The sequence below is a fragment of the Equus caballus genome, chromosome 21 (genome assembly GCF_041296265.1).
Source record: "Equus caballus isolate H_3958 breed thoroughbred chromosome 21, TB-T2T, whole genome shotgun sequence".
NCBI classification, from domain to species: domain Eukaryota; kingdom Metazoa; phylum Chordata; class Mammalia; order Perissodactyla; family Equidae; genus Equus; species Equus caballus.
The window spans coordinates 44,234,825-44,256,836 of record NC_091704.1 but is presented as its reverse complement, the minus strand read 5'-3'; the positions used below and the strand labels follow the sequence as shown (position 1 = coordinate 44,256,836).

At 40.8% G+C, this 22,012-nt stretch overlaps 1 protein-coding gene and 1 long non-coding RNA gene across 8 annotated transcripts in view; both read right to left on the bottom strand.

The window, feature by feature from the left end:
* Nucleotides 1-4,376: 4,376 nt before the first annotated feature.
* On the bottom strand, nt 4,377-6,280 carry LOC138919724 (uncharacterized). Its single transcript, XR_011430177.1, has 2 exons — nt 6,145-6,280; nt 4,377-4,488 (listed from the first exon to the last, which is right to left on the bottom strand). It is a non-coding gene; the product is annotated as an uncharacterized lncRNA (long non-coding RNA).
* A 5,853-nt stretch (nt 6,281-12,133) lies between these two features.
* Nucleotides 12,134-22,012, bottom strand: part of CAPSL (calcyphosine like) — a 48,155-nt gene continuing 38,276 nt past the window's right edge. For 3 of the 7 annotated variants that reach the window (XM_070245941.1, XM_001499977.7, XM_070245943.1), the window contains exon 5: nt 19,662-20,091. In XM_070245941.1, coding sequence (XP_070102042.1) covers nt 19,990-20,091 — 102 coding nt within the window. In that variant the 3' untranslated portion in view covers nt 19,662-19,989. Of the gene's footprint in view, nt 12,713-19,661; nt 20,092-20,136; nt 20,165-22,012 lie in introns of those variants that run through there. The other 4 variants (XM_070245944.1, XM_014734909.3, XM_070245942.1 and 1 more) reach the window with 2 other exon arrangements.

The window sequence follows — 22,012 nt, the reverse complement described above, 5'->3', positions numbered from 1 at the left end:
GGCAGAGGAAGCAGCATGTTCTAAGTCGTGGACAGAGTATGGACCATTTGGGGAGTTACAAATACAGTAGGTGATGTCTCTATCTGTGTCACTTGGGGACAGTAGGGTGTTGGTGGTACTTCCTAAAGTCAGACACAAGGCTCTTTCATAAAAAATATTATGTATCTACCTTGAACATTTTCTTGTAATTTAAAACATACGACTGCGTGTCCATTCACCACTCTTGTTACAAGGCCAAGGCTGTTCCTTTGGGTGTGGGGTCATTGATTCTAGTTCCGCATTGTCTTACTCAGGTAACACGCACCAGTAACACTTCATCTACACCTAGTTTTGCTTTCTTTTAAGTGGAAAAGGACTTTCAAATAAGTCTGAATGTACATATCTAGCTTTTTAAAAATATCCCTCCACCCCAATCTTTTCCCATTACTTTTCCCGTGCTATTTGCTGGCAATATTCTTTCAACATGCCTTTATCAAGTCTCTTCAAACTATTCAAGGTAGTTCTCATGGATCAACAGCAGCTTTGCTTTGCATACTCATATTTTGTCAGCTTGAGTAATATAATTACAATAACAAGTCTGACCAGCCCAAATAAGTTTGGGAATACACACAACTGACTTCGGTGAGTTTATGTCTCAATGTTGGATACAAGGTGCACTAGAGGACAGCCTGCTGGCAGCCAAGTCTCAGTGTGAGCGTGAATGTATCTCACAGAGAGCATGGGAAGTGCTGGTTCAGTGGGCAGGTAGTTCAGTGGACTCTGTCTACCGACATCTAGTTAGCTTAGCATTCCTAGTCCAGAGAGTCTGCGAGCAGGGGTTAAGATGACACTTGGCATAATTTGTAGGGGCCAGTGGTTAAGCATTTGACATGACAGTCTAAGTTTTGATTTAGTCTATAAGGGATAGAAGTACTTGGGCGGATTTTAATCAGGGATATGGCATGACAAATTTCATGCGTATATCAGAGTTTATAGAGGAATCCTATGCCACCTTACACTTACCCCTTTTTATCACCACACTGATTTGTGGTTAGCTAATTTGTGTGACTGCCCTAGGGGCCTCTAAGCACTCTGGCAGAGAGGATTATGACTTACCGGGCCTTATGTCTGTTGTTAAACACATAACCTAAAATCTAGAAGGCACTCAATCATAAAAGTGTAATGAATGAATCAATGTATTAGTGAATGCTATTGTGTTAGCCAATGTGCTTCCTCATTGCCATTCAGGACAGAAGAATGCAGCCTGGGGTGCTCAGACAGAGGCAGGCGCTGCGTCTCTGGGAGAACAGCACACCTGGGCAGCCATGTGTGAGGAGTCGGTTGCCTTCCCCATGCACAGTTCCTCCCCAGCTGCACTCTTACCCACTGTAACCACAGAAGCGGGGAAACAATAGGGTCCAGCGGGGCGGGGAGAGGCTTTTCCACAGCCTCCTTTCTCTGATGAAGATCTGCATTTCGTTTTGTTTGTTCATTGATTTTGTTTATTTTAGATCCTCGTTGAAGTCTAACTTAACTTCTGAATTGTAATGGCTTGTGGCATTTGTGTGGGATTTGTGCGTGGCTTGCAGTAAGGCAGCTGTTCAGATAAAGCAAGTGTGATGCATCAAATTGGGTGGGTTTGAGGAATACGTTAACACTCCTCAAGACACTGGTAAAAACCAAATGTGAAGCAAACAACAGGCAAAGCCCCAGACGTTCGAAAAATAAAGTTTCAATGCTCAGCACTGCAGAAATGCTTGAGTTAAACCAGTGCACCCCTCAACCGTAAATTATGAGGGCCGATTCCTTTCTACTCTGGGTAAAGATTTCTCATTAAGGAGGAGATAACTTGCAAAGGCTGAGAAAAACTCTTACTTTTTTATGACAAATGAGTTGCTGTAAAGTCTAAACTGCACTAGTCATTGGACAAAAATGCAAAATAATCAGAAAATATTTTAATTTTAAGCTAAAGACACTGTTACAGTAGATATATATATATATATGTATGTCAGTGGATATTAAAATATTACTTGTATAGCCTAAGGAATAATTAGTTTAGTTAGATATAAGTGCACTAAAGGCGATAGTGTGAAACTGATGAATATGCTGTAAAATCCCTTTTTTACATATTAATAAACTTCCATGAATTTACGTGTGAAGTTGTCAATTCACATGTGAATGATTCTTAATAAAAACCTTTAGTAAAATAAGAATAGAACATAAGTCAGGGTCATGCTCAGTAGTGAAATATTAAAAGTACTCCATTAAATTTAGAGATAAAACAAAGTAAATTCCACTGTCATCATGTTTAAAATTGTTCTAGAAATACTAGGAAATGTAATTAGACAAGGAGATAAAGTAGAAAGCATAAACATTAAACAGGAGGAAAGCAAACGATTGTTATTGGAGGATGAAATGCTTGCGTATCTGGAAAACACAAGGGGATCAAGTTAAAAAAGTACACTAAAAGATACAAAGATTTCATTAATATTTTTTATTATAATATAATATTTTCATATGTTGAGTTATTTCTTTAAATCTTTTTTGAATGTTTATTACTAAACTAATACATGCTTGTTCTCAAAAATTTAAGAAACACAGACTTGTATAATGTAACAATTGAAAGACCTCACTCTCCAATCCCACTCCTCAGAAATTAATCATATTTAGTAACTGATGTGGTTGAGCCAGCCCCAATGACCTAGTGGTTAATGTTTAGCATTCGTCTCTTCAGTGGCCCCGGTTCACTTGCTGGTTGCAGAACCACACCACCTGTCTGTCAGTTGCCATGCTGTGGTGGCAGCTCACATAGAAGAACTAGAATTACTTACAGTTAGGATATACCAGCAGGTACTGAGGCTTTGGGGAATGAAAAATAAAAACAAAACCAAAAAACAAAAAAGCTACCTGAGTACAATCTCTTGTCTCAGGCTATGCTATAAAAAAAAAAAAAAAATTAATGTGAGGCCTTCTGTATCATATACGTGTATACATATGCTATTATTTTAAGTATCATGGAAAAATACATGTTCAAGAAGAGTGTGAACAATTCTGGAGGAGAAAAGAATTGAGGAGAGATTAACCATATGAATGATTTTAACATTTATTCATTTTTTAAAGGCAATAAAAATTAGTTTCATTATACATTTAGACATGACAAAATGATAGTAATTATCAGAGCAAAAAACTGCAAAATTACTTGCCTAGAAATTACAGATATCTATGGTTTGTTTTCCTGTTTTTTTGAGAGAACAATCAATGGACTATGTGTCCTATGTGTCTAGATCCATGTACTTACAAAAACTTCATTCATTTCTAATAAGTGGAGAAAAGGTGGATTATTTAATAAAGGAGATTGGAACAATACGCTACTATTTGAAGATAAAGAGGGAAGTACTAACCCACTTCTTATTCCAAAATAAATCTCACACAGGTCAAAGGTATAAACAATTTTAGAAATGATGATAAATATGCTCGAAGACATGGGTGAATCATTTTATACTTTTTTGGATGTGGAAAGCATTTCTAAAAAAAGACATAAAACCAAGAAGCCATGAAAGAAAAAGATGGATACACTTGAGTGTGAAAAAATTATAATACTGGTAATTTCTTTATTGTGTAAAAAAAACCACAACAAAAAGAAAAGATAAAAATAAATTGGAAAAATATAGTAGCAATATGACAAAGTGCTAACATCCTTAACATCCAAAAGTCTTACAAGTCAATAAGCGAAAAATGAGTAATCGAAGAGGAAAATGGACAAAGCACATTAACAGAGGGTTCACAGAAGAAGTGAAATTCACTTTAAAAATTTGAAAATATGTTCAGTCTTATTCCAAATCAAAAAATGCAAATAAAGTAATGAGATAAATTTTTTGCCTATTAAATTGTGAAAATTAAAAAGATTGCTAAACTTCAGGGCTGGGAAGGGTATGAGAAAATATGCTTTCTCATATACTATTGGTAGGAGTATAAATGAGTACAAACTTTTACGAGGGCAATTTGGAAATATACAGCAAAAGTGTGAAAGTGTATACTCAGAAATTTCACATTTAAGAATGTTCTACAGAAACAATCACAGAAGGGCTCAAAAATATACGCAAAAAATATGCAGCACTGCTTGTAATAGAGAAAAAAAGGTAAATATTCTAAATAAAATATGGTATATCCATATTATGGAATATTAACAAAGCCACTAAAAGAAATATAATAGAGCTTTATATACTGATAAAGAAAAATGTCTATGCAATTTGTCAAAAGCTTCTAGAAAGAGGAGAGAGAGGTCTCCACCTCTCCCTTCTGGTATCATTCCCACAAGAAGAAAATATCAGATTGGACAGTGTATCTATTAGCTATTGCTACATTGATGCTCAGTAACAAACCATGCCCAAACTCAGTGATTTTAAACATTATTTATTCCCCCAAATTGTCCATTGTGTGAGAGTTGAATGATTTACGTTGGGTTCTGTTGGGTGGCTCTACTGGTATCAGCTGGGATGACTCAGGCATCTGCAATGGAATGGAAATCCACTGATTTAAGCTGGGTTCAGCTGGGAATACCACCACTCCAAGAGTTTCCTATCCTCTTCCTGAGACCAACAGGCTACCCAGGCTTATTCTTTTTGTACTAGAGGCACAAGAGGGTAAGCAGAAACACAAAGACTTCCCGAGATTTAAGTTTAGTGGCACACCCATCACTTCCACCTCATCCTATTGGTCATATGGCCAAATGCAGAATCAAGGAATGAAGAAATATACTCCCTCTTGTGTGGGAACTCCAAATCATAAGGTAAAGCATATGGATAGGGAAAGAGGTGAGGAGTTGGGCCGTTAATGCAACCTACTTCAGTCAGATATGAGGACAGACATAAGGCTACATTTACACAAATGTTGTCCCTATCTGGAGAAGTCTTCCTGTCCCATCCATGCTGCAGCAGGCCCACAGCCACTTTCTCTCCATTACTTAATGAAATGGTTTTTGTCTATACCTGTACTGAGAACCTTTGGGGAAGGAAAAATGGTTAGGCCAAGGATTTCAGTATCCATAGATCCTTTAATCTAATAGCAAAAATGTAATTATTTCCCATATAAATTAAGGGGGTTGCAATGCTCTCCTAAGCATGAAATTTAATTTTTCATTTCAGTGTGATTGATCCCACTGAGGTCATATGCTCATCCCTGGACCAATAACAGTCACCAGGAGAATGCTATGCATTGATTGGTTTGGAAATGGCTCAGTCTTTCTGGACCTGGGCATGAGATGGGTACCTGGCCAAAATATGGGTGACAAGTGAGGAAAGAAATAAAGGATATTAGAAAAGCAAACAAAAGTGTCTACTATAAAAGGATCTCTTATATATATATGCATTGCTGTTCTAGGGTCACAATCTGATTTCTTCCTGTGATATGGGTGGTACAATAATGAACACGATTCCCGATCCTCTCCTCCCATCTTTTAAATAATTGTTGAATTCCACTATAGTTTCTTGAGCACCTTGTGTGCAAATTGCAAGGACACATGCTATGAAACAAGATGATATGACATGTCCCTATAGTTTGCATCTCTGCTCTTGCGCCCTATCTGCTGAACCGTCCTGGTGAAAATCTCATAATGCTGCCAAATGGTGTCCACGTAAATTTGTGCTTTCCTTTATTTGCGCTTGCCAGCACTCTCTCCCAATGCCCTCCTTGGTTACTGCCAAACCTCCACCTCTCACTTCAAGTCTTCCATTTAATCTCAGCCCTTCTCATTCCCAGCAGATGATTTTGGCTTTACTTTGAGAAAACTGGTCCATAACTCATGTCTTCTCTCTATTTTCTATCTCCATCTACAAACTCCAAAACCCCTATAAATCCCTACCAGCTCTTTCCTTGGGCAAAGGATGAGCTGTCCCTCTGTCAGTAGAAGATCAAATCAACCATTAATGTCCTGTACTCCATCCCTCCCCCCACTCCAGAACCTTGCCCCTTCAGTCATCTCATCTCTCCTGTACCTTTGCCTTTTTCATTACTTTCATTGACTCCTCATCTTCAAGATTTTCCTATCCATCCAGACCTACACCCAGAACTTTAGAATCATGTCTGCCAGACTGGACTGCGTATAAGTAAATAAATCACATTTATTTTGTTCAAGGTTAAATCACCAGTACCTAGAGCAATACTCACTGGGAGCACCTAATGTTTGCTCAGTAAATACTTGTTGGTTGAATGAATGAGTATTCCACTGCTTGTTGGATTTCTCACTTAGATATCCATTGACCTCTCAAAAGTGAGCTCTTCATCTACCCCATTGGTAGCTTCCCAAAGTCATCATTTCCCAAGTATGGTAGAGAAGCTGCCAAGATTCAGTAGATTTAAGAGACCCCTGAAAGAGGAAGAGTAAGTGTCTTAGGGATAAACTGTGTCAACTGAAATTACACCCTTCCCCCTCCCCTGCATGCCAGATGTAAGAACCATAGAACAGCCTTAGGTGGGAGTCCCAAGGAAGACTTAAGCTACATTTTCTGCCAGCCAGCTTGAATGGGGGAATGCTCCAAGTCTGAACGTCTATTAGAGAAGATAAAATAATATTTCTTATACATCTGACTAGGAAACTGTGATATAAAAATGCATACATACTCAACAAAAGGGGCTTAGAAGAAGGAAAGAGCAAGCCAATCTTGCTGGAAGATTGAGGAAAGTTTTGTAAAGGAATTAACTTTTGGATTAGGCCTCAAAATGTGAGCTAGTTTGACAAATAATGACTTGGTTTGTTATTCTGCTTCAACCTCAGCTGTGTATACTGCAGTTCAGTTCTGGCACTAACCAGCCAGAGTGAGGGCACAAGCTAAAGGGCACAGTCCCCAACAGAAGCGCTCTTACTTGAAATGTTTACTTCTTACTTCAGGGGTCTCCAGGCCACTTGCACTTCTGTATTAGTCAGGGTTCTCCAGAAAAACAGAACCAACAGGGTGTGTTCCTGTGTGTGTGTGTGTGTGTGTGTGGAGAGAGAGAGAGGTTATTTTAAGAAATTGGTTCACATGATTGTGAGGCCCGGCAAGACTGAAATCTGTGGAGCAAGCTGGCAGGCTGGCATCATGTAGAAGTTGATGTTACAGTTTTGTTTTTTCTTTTTAAGGTTGGCCCTTAGCTAATATCTGTGGCCAATCCTTTTTTTTTTTCTTCTTATTCTCCCCAAAGCCCCTCAGTACATAGTTGTATTTTCTAGCTGAAGGTGCTTCTAGTTCTGCTATGTGGGATACCGCCTCAGCATGGCCTAATAAGTGGTGCTAGGTCCATGCCCAGGATCCAAACCAGTGAAACCCTGGGCCGCTGAATCAGAGCGAGCTAACTTAACCACTTGGCCACAGGGCCAGCCCTGATGTTACAGTCTTGAGTGTGAATTCTGCAGGGCAGGCCAGGCAGGCTAGAAACTCAAGCAGGATTTCTATATTACAATCTTAAATTTATAGCCACGTGGTTAGAGATGCTGCTTCCTTGACCCCCTCAGTTTCAGTGATTTGCTAGAATGACTCACAGAACTCAGGAAGGCACTCTACTTACAATTAGAGTTTTATTATGAAGGATACAAATCAGGAGGACCAGCCAGATAAAGAGACACATAGGGCGAAGTCTGGGAGGAAATGCAGAGTGCTCTCTTCTCTTCTAGAATCGAGGAGTGTCACCCCTCAACACACACACATCAATGTGTTCACCAACTAGCATGTGCCACTGAGGTTCAGTGTTCAGAGATTTTAGCGGGGTTCACTGTGTGGGCACGCTTGATTAAATCATTGCCCACATAACTGAACTCAATCTCCAGTGCCCCTCCCTTCTTCCAAGGTGGGGCTGGCCTGAAGTTCCAACTCTCATGTCAGGTGGTTAGTCTTTCTGATGATGGGCCCCCATCCTGAAACTGTCTAGGTGCTCACCCTGAGTCACCTCATTAGCATAACAAGGGCAATTTTATCATTCAGGAAATTCCACTAGTTTTAGAAGCTCTGTGCCAGGAACCCAGGACAAAAACCACACAAATTCTTTATTATACCACACTTGCATGATGGAAGCATAGAAAATGTGGAGGATGTGATGGGAGAGATGACTGGAAACATGCAGATCAGGGCAAACTGTGGGATGCCTTAAACGCCGGGTCAAGGTCTCTGCACTCTTAAATTGGGGTTGGGGAGCTACTGAATGTCTTTTAGAAATGAAGTGATGTGAATGAACTTGAAGCTTAGGAAAAATCATTATGGTATTAGTGTGAAAGATGGATGGAGAGGCATAAGACTGCAGGCAGGGAAACTAGCTGAAGATGATTTCTACATTTGAGGTAAAAGGGACTGAACCTGTACAGTTGGAAAGAAGAGAAGGACACTCAAAATATAATCAGCAGACTGTGGAAAGTGATGTCAAACACTTCCACAGAGCCTATTTAGTGCCAGGTAAAGTTCTAAGTGTTTTCCATATATTAACTCATTTAATGCTCACCCTATAATATAGTCACTATTTTCTCCACTTAACAGGTGAGGAAACAAGTTTGAGAGGTCAAGTAATTTGCCCAAGATCATACAGCTAGTGAGCCACATAGAGTCAGATTTTAACCCAGGCAGGCTGGCTCCAGCAGATCCACCCTAAACCATTGTTACTCCACCTCTTGGAAAGAGGAAAGAGAGATCCCTGGGTTCCTGGCCCAGGCTGTTGGAGATCTAGTGAGGTCTAGGGCTGAGATATTCAGGCCTAGAAGCACACTTGGTGTAAGTCAAAGATGGGGTGGGGTTAATGGAGGGCAGGGAAAGGTAACGTGAATTTTATTCTGGAAGTGCTTTCTCTTTTTTTGTTGAGGAAGATTAGCCCTGAGCTAACATCTGCTGCCAGTCCTCCTCTTTTTGCTGAGGAAGACTGGCCCTGATCTAACATCTGTGCCCATCTTCCTCCACTTTATATGTGGGACAACTACCACAGCATGGCTTGCCAAGTGGTGCCATGTCCGCACCCGGGATTCAAACAGGCAAACCCCAGGCCGCCAAAGCAGAATCTGCACACCGGGCCAGCCCCTGGAAGTGCTGATTTTCATGTGAAAGTGAGCAATATGTGCAGATGTCTACCACGTGGGCTCTTGCCACCAGAGAGTAAGATCTCTCCTCCCACATTTTTTGGTGACATCATGTGTTAGATTTAGTATCTTAATGGTGTCCTGATTTTTAACTCTACTTGATTCTAAAATTTTTCCCTACAGTTTCCATCTGTAATAATACTCAACCTGAATTTTCAGTTTAAAGTGTTTGCAAACCCTTAAATCACCTTCCCATGATTTATTAAACCATGTTCATTAGTTATTCTGATGCATTGTCTCCAGATAAGATGATTCTCTCTGATTTACGTTTTTCCCTCTAATATGAATCAAGAAAGTAACTGACTTCTGTGGTCAGTACTCTGGGGCTACAGAAAAGTACGCTCCAAACGACATGGAAATAAGATAGCCCTTAGAGCAACATTAAAATGACCGAGGTAATTCACAGGCAGTGAATTATAACAGAGGGATATAAAGTACCCAAAAGAGACAAACGTCAGCCCAGGCAGGCAAGGCAAGCCAGATTTCATCGACATGTCTAATTCGTTAACTAAACTGAAGGGAAGAGTGTGTTTTTCCTATGGCTAGTTAGTCAGTTGAGGCATTGAGAAAGAGAATGGTGAGAGAACACATCTTTGCTCGTCCCCTCCAGGGACTACTGGGAAAAGAACATTAAGGTCTTACTGGCAAATTGAATGCAATAAACTGTCAGCTTAATTTCATTAAATATTCTAATCTTCATGCCGTTTGTTCTGATTCCAATGACAAAAAAAATCTCATAGTTATAATTACGTTTCCAATAAGAGATCTGCCTGTGGGACAAAAATTTTCTCATTTATCAACATAAACAACTTGGTTCCAGTATGTGTGATAGGACATGGCTACGACTCTTCACAGAAAGTCGCTAAGTAGACATAGATGAAAAATTCCTAAGACCCGTTCATACAAGCAGACAAAGGATGAGTTGCCTTGGTGTTTTGGCAACATGAATTCCAAGGCCCGGAATAGCATCATGAGGCCCAAATGGAAAGACTTACTGATTAGAGAATTATTACCTTATGTGGTTATAAAAGTTGTTTTCTTGGGGGCTGGCCAAGTGGCGCAGCAGTTAAGTTTGCACGTTCCACTTCGGTGGCCCAGAGTTCACCGGTTCGGATCTCAGGTGTGGACATGGCACCTCTTGGCAAGCCACGCTGTGGTAGGCGTCCTACATATATAAAGTAGAGAAAGATGGGCACGGGTGTTAACTCAGGGCCAGTCTTCCTCGGCAAAAAGAGGAGGATTGGCAGCAGGTGTTAGTTCAGGGCTAATCTTCCTCAAAAAAAAAAAAAGTAAAAGAGAAAAGTTGTTTTCTTGGTTGCTAACATGGTTAAGGACAGAGAGTTCCTTAGTTGTACATGCCACTAACCTGGCAAATATCTCACTCCATGTGGGCTACCAAGACTACACGCGTGCCTCTATAAGAAAATGGAAGGCAATGAGGCTTGCTATTTCAAGCGGCAGAAACAGCTGGTTGTCCATCAAAATGTGTACTCTCCCACCATTAGACAGATTTTCACTGGCAGGACAATTTACTGCCCAGGACTACACTTCCCAGCCTCCCTCACATTTAGATGTAATCATAAGACTAGTTATCATGAAATGGGATGCAAGCAGAAGTGTGTGTGTCACTTCCAGACTACAGCTTTTCACAAAGCTCTTCACCCTTCACTACACACTCTCCCTCTTCAGATACATGGATATCATTGCCTATGAAGCCCTAGAGAACAGTGAAACCGCAAAACTGAGAAATCCTGCAACCCAGAACCGCTACATGGAAGAAAGCTGTTCACTGACCCCAAACAGCTGATACATGATACTGAGTGAAAAAGAAATGTATATTGCGTTTGAACTTTTATAAATTTGAGGGTTTATTTGTTACTGCAGCTGGAATTACCGTAACATACCATGTGCATACCCTCTGCACTGCTTAGTAGTATCTGAGAATAAACTTCTAAAAGCAACCTTGAGCTGAGAGCCAAGCTATCATTCTCTCACATCCTCACACCCGGATGAGGTTCTCTGATCTGACCTCAGCAAAATGAGAATTGTATTCTCCATAGTAGATTAATGGCTTGGCATTCCAGTTTTAGCATCAGTTTCTGTGAGATGGCTCAATGTAGGTTTCTCTTAAGCAATGGCCCTTCCCTCAGAGGGCTGACAAGTTTGGATCTCTGAGGCTGGAAGGCTGCAGGACTCAGCCCTGGACTATTAGAAATTCTCCAATTGAAAGACCACTGTACAAAGCCTCTTGGAAGTGCTATTTCTCTCCTATGCATGTCTGGGAGGCAAGTACGTTTTCTTTGACACTTCCTTCATACTTTCAAGACTTTAAAGACAAGGAGAGGAGGGCCCAGCAGTCAAAAATCATAAATTATTATGACCAACCAAAAGTAAGCAAAGATTAAACCAAATGCACAGGAAATATACAAGCTGGTATCTCTTTACCCCTCACTACTCACAGTGTTACTTGCAGACCAGAGGCATCAACATCATGGGGAAGCTGGTTAGAAAGGCTCAAGTTCAGTCTCCACCCAGACTTCAGAATCAGAGTTAACATTTTAACAAGATCCCCAGGTGACTTGTACACTCATTCAAGTTTGAGAATCACAGCTTTGGCCTTCCATCTCCTCTCCCACCCTCACTTCTTCCCCTTTTCCAAGATGAAGGACCTATGGATACATGTGTAATCAACCTACGGCCATTTTTGTTACCTGAGAAGCAGTTATTGGAGGAAGAGAAATGGGTCAGAAAACCTCCTCCTGCCTTTGGGAGGAGCCTAGAAATGGGTTCAAAGGATGAATTCCCAACAACACTTTTTAACGTCCTCCTCACCAGTATACCCTAAAGCATTTCCTTTCTCCTGTTTCGCCCAAATAGGCTGATCCAGTAAGTGAGCCCACTCCATGAAAGCCTGGCTTTCCACCAAGTGGGCAGCTGAGCCCCTCTTCCTTTTGTCACCAGAATCACTTATGCTTTCTGTTCACGCAAGTGTGGGAACTTACTGAGTTTAATCCCCTGGACTGAAAAATGAAAATAGCCACACACACAAAAAAAGTCATTAAATTTCAGAATAAAATAAATTTTATTTGTAAAGTATTCACTAAGAAAAACATTAAAATAAGTAAGTTCAGGAAATTTTACAGTTAGACGTTCCTCTAATCCCTGTATTATGACAGCAAATACAGTGAAAGTATAGGGAAACCACTGCCTTTATACCTATCAGAGGAACGGCTATAATGAGAAGGGCATTATTTCACCTGAGAACCACTTCCGAGTCTCGCTTCATGGTTTTCTTTCTTCCTTTCTTCCTTCTTTCCTTCCTTTCTTTCTTTCTAATTTAAAAATATATCCTCGGGCATTTAAGGAAATGACTGTGTCCCAAGTAATTAAGTAAGATGACTAAAGATCTATTGCTTGTCAAATTCCAGATCTTTCAGAAACTTTAGTTTACACGTTATCAAAATCTATATTACTGGACTTGTTTTAAACTCGTTCCACTCTCTGAGAGTCCCTGATTTCCAAAGAACTAACAGACAAAGGTCATAATCTCCAGGATTTTCTCATCATTAAAATGAAATAGGCATCAGTGTCAATAGAAGCACTAACACCAGCATAATAGTTCAAAAAGTCTTCTTTTGAAACCTGGAGGGGACAAAAGGCAAGAGAAAAAAAGAAGGAAATGATGTCAAAATATGTGAATCCTAGTAGAGCATTTTCTGTTCTCCCTGAAATATTTTCTATTGAGTTTGATTTGCCACTGGCAGTCAGGCTGGGTCAGGAGAGTGGGGGAGCCTGGGTTGCCTTTCCCCTCTGACGTGGCTTTCTGAGGTGGGGCATTTGCAGGCACCACCAAAGACCCACTTGCCCATTGGTGCTGCTCTAGAACATACTCTGTGCCATCATACTTGTGGCTCTTACTAACACTTTAGGGTGGAGAAGTTTAGAGCATAAATGAACAGACAAAAAAGCTCTTTAGGGAAAGGTAGTCTAGACCAAACACATAGGTAGGGATAGAACTAGAAAATGGGGTACTTCCCAGGATCCTTGGGCATCCAGGAGTACACGATAGCTGGCATTCAATAGCAGAGTGCAGGGGACTAGCCATATGGGAGGTGCTAGAGGACAAACTCTCCCGGCTTCTCAGTTTGGCCAGGATGTGTGCTGGTGTTTGCTGGTGGGCCCTGTGCCTCCTATAATGGGCAATGAAGTTATGAGCAAAGATACAAACAGCAGGAGCCAACCCCTACATTCCATCTCTCTCCTCCCGCTTAACCTCCCCTGTTCCTTAACACCAGCCCATAGAGTAACACTATTCTGCATAGTCCTGGAAGCACCACTCAGAGGCTGGGCATCTGGGAGTTTGGTTGGCCAGCTAGATGGCAGTCGTCCAGCCCTGAAGGAAAAGGAATATTAATGCCAAATTTTCAAACTCTCATTCTCAGCTGTCAAAATAATGGTTTTTATGGATAATTACATTTTTTTCTTTTAAAAGCACAAGAGAATACAATCTGAACAGGGTCTTATCACCTTCAAAGAAGAAATTTCATCACCTGCAACTGAAACATCACACAGGGAACATCTTTAAGTGATTGAAAAGCACTGAGGAAGTAAACTTTTAAGGAAGCAGGCTGTGTCACATGTTAGCTAAGAAGAAGAAACATATTTTGGAAACACCTTTTAAAACTGAAAAACAAAAGCTAGATAAACTCTTTTGTTACAAGAGTAGCTGATGTTTCAAGCTTTAAATTGAAGAAATTCTATTAAATCTGAACCTCGTTAATGGCAAGGCACCATCTGATAATGTGACAAAATGACAGGGTTAGTATTGTAGATTAAACCATATCTAACCTTGTAGCTCAATAAATTGTTGATTTCTGTTCCTTGAAATGATATACTCACTATTGCCATTAAGACAAGTTCTGGCTTTCAATGCATATAAAACTGACCACTAAAGTATGTATAGGTAAACCAAAGTATGTGTAATATTAAACAAAATATATATATATATATATTTTGAGGAAGATTAGCCCTAAGCTACCATCTGCCACCAATCCTCCTCTTTTTGCTGAGGAAGACTGGCCCTGAGCTAACATTTGTGCCCATCTTCCTCTACTTTGTATGTAGGACGTCTGCCACAGCATGGCTTGACAAGTGGTGCACAGGTCTGCCCCCGGAATCCAAACTGGCAAACCCCAGGCTGCTGAAGCGGAACGTATGAACTTAACCTCTGCACCACTGGGCTGGCCTCTAAACAAAACATTTTTAAACTTATATCATAAATATCATGGAAATTCTGCTTTATAAAGCATTGTTATTGATCTTCAATTTCTATTAAAAAATGCTATCAAGATAAGATTTACACGTAGGAACACTTCACTATCTAGAAGATAGCTTGCGTTACAGTTATGCAAATTAAGGAATGTCAACTAACAACTGGCCTGGGACTGTTTTAAAAAATACCTGGGAACTTTTTATGACTAGCATACTGATTACATTTATATGCCAATAGATATCGCCAAGTATCTAGAAACATATATGAATATAGGCAGACACAGCCCTTATCATCTTCTTAACATCACTGCCTTGCTTAGCAACACTTTTGTTTAGTGTAGATGAAACAAAAGTAAATTTTCACTCAAACTCTATCTAAATGAGCCCAATTAGTGGAGCCTGAGTTAATGGGAACTTACTATACTCACTTTGCAGCTTAAAAGATAATCTTAAGTAACCGGAAGTTGAATGATATTGCTAAATGAGATTTTAGTATGAAGAAGTATGAAATTTGTGGAAGAGTATTTTATTTCCTAGTTTCCTTGAAGACTGAAGGAATGATCTGGGTTTCCTAAGGTAGTGGCTGACATTTGATAGTAGCCTGCATCTGGGTAGCACTTTATCCCCTCAGAGTGGAAGCCCTCAGGGGCTCACTATAACCCTGGAGGGAGGAAGTCACTCTGCCATCTGCCATTTTCTCTCAATTGCAGGTCCCCATCCTGTTCTAAGGCTCTCTGGGAGCACTGATTGCCATCAGTTCCACATGTGCCCTGAACGTTTCCAGGAGACCAGCAACTCAGACCTTTCAAGTTTAAGATCAAGATGTTCCCAAAATAAATACCAGTCCCTGAGTGCCGAGTACTAAGGTCAGTCAAGAAAAAGTTACTCAGGTCTTTGCTGGCAGGATTACAAACTACATACTCAGATCTTGCTTCAAACTTCAGGCACTTGAGCTCTGAGTCACAGGGTCCCTCGTAAATTTATTACAAGGTCTAGAGCAGAATGAAACTGGAGAAGAATGATAGTTATATGGGCAGTGTTCCATAAAGCTGGGCATGACCTTTTGCCCATTTGGGCTGTTTGACACAGTTCCAGTGTTGGAAGCAGCACTGGGAACCAGAAACCCACAGTGCTTACAAGAACTTTGGTGAAACAGAAATTGTATCAACAGTGTTCAACGGCTGTTAGGATTTCTATAATACTGCAGAGAAATAATAAATAGATAAATTCTGCTTATGAAGCATAGGGAGAAGATTCTAGAACACAAGCAAATAGGCCATTACGTTTTGAGATTTTCTTTCCCTGACATAATATACCTTTCTGGTAATTGCAAGGCCCATCCTCAAAACCTCAGCTACGGGTTGGTTGCTCATATTTTCAGTAGGTGTCTCTCCTGAAGAGCACCTTCCCCTCTATCTGGCTGAGGGAAAATACTGGCTTTGGCAAAGCAGGTGTGAGAATGAAACAAGAAGGTCGTGCTATTCTCAGAGAGGAAGAGCTGCCTCACCACAGCCTCTCACCGCACCAACTGAGGTAGCAGAAAGAACTCTTCTCACACAGCGTGTTCTCAGAACCCCCATCAATCATTTGTTTATGTTTCTTTCAACAGATTTCACCCGTCATCTGTTTCAAAACACTTAATTTCAGGGGATTAACTTAGTGGGGTTTTTAAAATTACAATAAAAGTCCTAGCTGTCTCTATTAAGGTTATGTAGTTTTCATATGAGCAACTTGGAGGAGTAAAACCATGCTTAGAAACATTGGCTTTCAAAAAGATCAGTTACACAAAAATAACATTATATGGCAATCTATCAGACCCTTGGCACCTGTGTTTTTCCTTGAATCATAAGCATTTTTAAAATTTAAAATGCTGATTTATTCAACAAGCTCTTAGTTTAAAACAACAGCCTATAATTTCCAAGAAAGCAGGTTGGTTGACTAATCTGGACCATTGGAAGTTGTGAGGTTTTTCATTCTGTTCCCCAAAGAGATATGCACAAATCCAAAAAGGTACACTAAGCAGAGAATGGCAGTAGGATTTCATGACGGAGGAGTAGAAGGGCACCCACACACCACCCAAGAATTCATTTGGTTAATTTAATCTCCACTTGACTAAACATCAGCAGAACAGATTGCATCAAGATTACTTGATGACGGTGGAATCGTTACCTACTTGTGGCTCACTGAGGCAATCCACAATGGCCAAGAGAAGTGAAGGCCCAAAACAACGATCTGCCTCCAAGAATAGAAGGAGATTTTCCTTCAGTTGTCTTGATAGATTGTCTACATGCATCAAATTTACTACACAGTTTCCCAATACACTGCAGTAGGAAAAGCTGCAACCGTCCTGGCTTCAGAAGCTGCAGGAACTCAGAGGGGAGGTCAGTGCCCACGTTCTCCCTCCTTTCTGATCTCTTCCACTGAGGCCTGTTAGTTTGGTTTGAAAGCTAGTGGTTTTGTTTGCATTTATTCTAGTTCATTGCTCTCCCCCCACAACCTAGAATAGAACATGGCACATAGCAGCAGCTCAATAAATATTTAATGAAGGGATGTATTTTCAAACTAAAACCATGATGCGTGCAAAGCCAACGTGCAGCCTACTTGGAGGGGGCCCAGCTCTGCCTTAGAAGCTGCTGTTAGGATGTAAAATGTGACTCCACGCCTGCCACCAAACCACAAAGAGCCGTACATGTCCTCCAGAGTGCCGTTTGGGTCTGGGAAGAAATCCTGTTAGTCTGAATGTCTGCGAAAATCAGCCCCGAAGACCGGCTGGAGGAATTCTGCCTCAGTCTACAACGCAACTCGTGCATCTTGGATTTCTCATTTGCACTCTGAATGGAATTCAAGCAGGATGCGATCCAGCTCCTGACAGCCGCCGTGGCAGGGTCTCCTCTGCTCTTGCCTAGGTTTGCGTTTAGGGGAGTTAGAACCCAGATTTAGTGCAGGTATTGGTGGCTTGTTCTGATTAATCCTGATTCTCAGAATTTCTACACATGTTGCTCCTGTTTCATAAAAAAGCTGTTAGTTTTATCCTCTTTTCATTGGCTTATTTATTTATTTACTTCCTATGTAGGTTCCTGGCCCCAGAAGTAAAGGACTCCCAAGGGTTATTTTAGAAACTTCTTATTGTGTTTTATCTCCTGACCCAAGTGCTTACTTTTTAAGCTCAAATGGAGTAATGTTTAAATTGTGAAAGTTAAATAAACAGAAAATATATCCAGAACAGTATTAGCAAATGGGTTTTAATAAATGACCATTCACTGTTCCTTCCACTGGTACTAGAAGGAGTAAAGGTGATAATGAGGGAATCCAGGGTAGACCAGAAATCCCAGATAAGATTCAGAATAGGAGAGGTGTGACTCTTGACCATCAGGTTCTCAGGAGATCTTGTTTATGGAGGGCGAGGGGGCTGTGGTGGAATCCTCACTTGTGGCCCAGAACTTAACCTTCTAGAACGGAGGTAACTAAATGTGACCAAATACACTGTGAGGCACAGGTTATCTGAAATCTGATAGCTGCGCCCCAATTAGACAGGAAGCAACGTACAACTGGGGAAGATGAAGCTGATAGCTGCAACCCAGTCCTTGTTCAGAATCACATGCTAACTCCATGGCCCCAGTTAAGCAGAGGCATGAGTTGTCCCAGAATCAAAGACACAATCTATCCAGAGCAGTAGGCTTGAAACCCACCATGCCCAAGAAACTGGGACCTCTCCTTAGCCACAATCTACCAGGTGCAAGCTGCAGAAAACATGGATATTTTTTCTATACATTGCTTTATAATTTCTCCTGGCTTTCTATGTCATTTCTACATATTTCTTCATATCACTTGGCATCTTTTGGCCTGCCAACTTCTATATAAGCCTAGATAATAAATCCAATGGAAAACTAGATTTGCATAGTTAATTTCCAAAAAAGGTTGGTGGCCCATGATATGGGGATGCTCCCATCCTCAAGAAAAAGGTCCCTTTCCCAGCCTGTCACCAGAGTGAGAGATTAGCTCCTCAACAACAAACAAAGGAAGGTGTCCTCTTTAATGATTGCCATAATTCTCATCTGGAAACACCTGTTTTCACAGTTTTTAAATCAATGTATATCCTGATCTCACCTTCCAAGTCTGTGAAATAAAAAGCAAACAAGTGAATGAGTAGAACATACGTCAAGTGTGTTCAAGCCCAAATCCAGAGCCACTTAAACATATAAGATCTTAAAAGGGACTATTACTCCAATCTATGTCCCCAAACCAGGGGGTGAGTGCAGCCAGGGACAGAGGTGGCAAAAATGACTGTCCCTGAGCAACAAAGCAGAGTGGTCACTATCTCCAGCACCATAGTCAGAGGGCAAGTCACTGTGTTTTTATCTCTAGCCCAGACACAGAAAACACCAGGGGAGAGTGGTAGTTTCAACATCTATTTTCCAGCAGCTGGGGCTGCCTTTGCTTAGAGTCACATATCAACAGGGGAGAGTCACATATCAACAACATGAAACTAAAGCTTGGAGATGAGAGGAGAACGCTTTGAGCCGTGAAATGTCACGATGGAAAATCTGGGGCCGGCCCCACGGCCCAGTGGTTAAGTTTGCACGCTCTGCTTCAGTGGCCTAGGGTTCACCAGTTCTGATCCTGGGTATGGACCCTATGCACTGCTCATAAGGCTTTGCTGTGGCAGCATCCCATATGGAGGAAATAGAATGACTTGCAGCCAGGATATACAACTGTGTTCTGGGGCTTTGAGGAGGAATAAACAAAAGAGGAAGACTGGCAACAGATGTTAGCTCAGGGCCGATCTTGCTAAAAAAAGAAAAAGATGGAAAATCTGCTTTGGAGTACACCTGTGATCCTGGTCTACTTCACCCCCGACTTCCTTGTGCTGGTGGGAACCTCAACATGATTGGCCAATGGCAGGGAGAGGAGAGATGAACAGTCCACCAGGCAAAGGTTTACTGAGATGCTCTGCCCACTCACAGGGCAAGAGGTCCCACATAAAATCTGAGAGCACACCTCAGCCTCAAACTTTAATCACAGGAATGGTCCTGGCTTTGCCGCTCAAGGAGATGGCTCCAGTCTCACACCAGCCTTTAAAATGGCCCCCAAATTTTCACTTTAAGCAAATTTGTCAAACGAAGACTTCCCCAAAACACAGTCAGAGAAACTCAAGCTACAGTTAGGGAAATTGAGGCTAGCAGGTGGTCTCCTTCTGGTCCCCAAATTGGGGCTGAAGCACTTAAAGATTTACAGTCAGTGATAAAAACAGATGAATTTTCCCAACTAGAAATGGACCATCTAAAGGGAGGTGGAGAAAGAATGAGCGCATGGGTGGGGATTCTAATTAAAATACTCAAATTTTATTAATGGCCAAGGAAGACATCTAATGTTTATTAGACATCTGCATATATCAGCCCGGCTTTAGGAGCTTTATAGATCCTATTTTAATTAATGCCTATTTTATAGCTAAGGAACAGCCTCAGCAGAGTTCAGTTACAATTAACTGTTCAGTGTCTCTATTTCTGGCCTAGAAAATGCAGTGCGTGTTGACATGGAAGAAACACTGGGATGAACATGAACTCAGATGCAATCCTGGTTTTGAGCTGATATTTAATCATTTGGAGCCACATGGCTATCTCCAAGGCCCTGGTCACCAGGTCATACATTTAGAGCTTCCAGGCAGTTCTCATCATGACGATGAAATATACATCAGTGTCAATGGACGCGCTCACTCCTGCGTAGTAGTTCATAAACTCCTCTGGGGTCACCTGCAGCGGAAAAGTTAGAAACAAAAACGAAACTTTGCTTCTCACCATTTCAATGGAGGCCCATCTCCCGTACCTGTAAAGGGAGGGGAAATTTCAATCAAGAAGGCTGAGCAACAGATCTAAAACAAGAGAAAAAGTGAAGTTAAGGATGGCTGTGAGGGGTCGCATGGGGAAGAGAGGAAGAAAGCCTTGAAAATTTCCAAACCAACCTAAATGGAAAGTGAGATACAGGTTCTCGGCTTTCTTTAAGAGCAGGAGCCCATCTGTTCAGATAAGTGAGACTGAAACTTAGAAAAAGAAACGAGTGTTCTTTAACTGTAATTAATACTGTTTTTCTGTGAAATGTCAGAAACATCTCGTCCTCATGTCAGGAAAAGTAATGTTTTACCTTTGAAAAAATGGACTTCTGTCTTGTGGGTAAGGAAACAGATTTCTAGTTAAATACTCCTCCGCTTCACGCTTTTTAAGATACAAATTACTCATTCAAGGCTCAGAGTGAGTGAAAAAAGATGCCCTCTGCTCCATGCCTCTCCCTCACCCTGGAATCTCTCTCCCTTCTGTGCCTGTAACTGTCTTTTTGGAAGAACAACTCACATGTTTAGCTAGGGTAGGATTTTATATTACTTTCCTTTTTGAAAGAAGAAAAAACAGTTCTCAGTCTTATTTTTTAACAGGTGTAGGTGATATGTACACTCCAATTCAAGCATATTGGCTGATGTGATTAGTGGATTCATGGAAAGAATTGTTCTCTCGTTTGATGTCTATGGCCAGTCAATGGATCCCAAAGGATAACTCTATTTATACGGGACACAATAATGATGGTTGTTTTGGAAATTTTTTATTTTCTAGTTAGCCCTCAATTTTCAGTGTCATGAGGGATTAAAAACACCACAAAAAGTGAAATCTGTAAATAATTCAAAACCCCTTCCTAGTCTATAACAGCAAAGTCCTCTCCCACTGAGTGCCTACGTATCTTTTTTAAGAATCATAGAAGCTGATTGGCCCACTTACCTTTTTGCTGAAACTATAAGCGAAAAGAGAAAAAAGTCACAGGGTCCACAGTTCTCTCCTACACCTAACCCCCCCCCCAACAAAATAGTAAAAATCAGTAGGAAGAAAGACATTGGACTGAGCTAATAGTTGAGCTGTGCTCATCAGTGATCTGGAAGTAGAAAGAAATCATCTATGAGCACAGCTTCTACTAAAATTAGATCACCATTAATGTCCTCCCTTCTTGAATGTCTTTATTTCTGTCCTCCTCTGCATTCCCAGTTATCCAGCGTTAAACCCCATCTGGAAGTCAGACTACATACAACCAGATGTCAGAGCTGCTACCTTTGTCCATTTCAGAAAAAGCCATCAGTTATTCTTCGTGCAGTGTCTGTTTATTTCCTGAGACTCAACGTATACTGGGAATGGCCTGAAGTACAAATTCTATGACTTCCCCCATAAGTTTGCCCTCATCATAGTAAATTACTATCAGTACTAATTATTGCTACTTAATTATTTTGTTTGACATTAGAAAAAATGAGAGACTGGACACCTCTTCTTTGGGCAGGGCTCTTGGCTAGACTACCCTTAGTTGACAGAGTATATATTACATCCTGGAGAAGGTCCTGGCTAGGGTCGATGGAAATGTCTGAGTCACGAGACAGAGTACAGTCCCTTTTTCTCAGCTCCAGACTGACTAGAAAATCAAAAAATAAATTTAGGTTATCTATATACACTTAGTAATATACTTAAAATATTTTGAATTATTTAAAAATTTCTATATGGGATAGATGAGGCAACATGACTCATATCCTCTCCAAGGTTAACCTAGTTCTAAGAGATTTTTAAAAAATATTTGTAACTATAAAATAATATATACACACGAAAACCTCAAAACCTAGATATTAAAAACATAGGAAGTGAAAGTCTC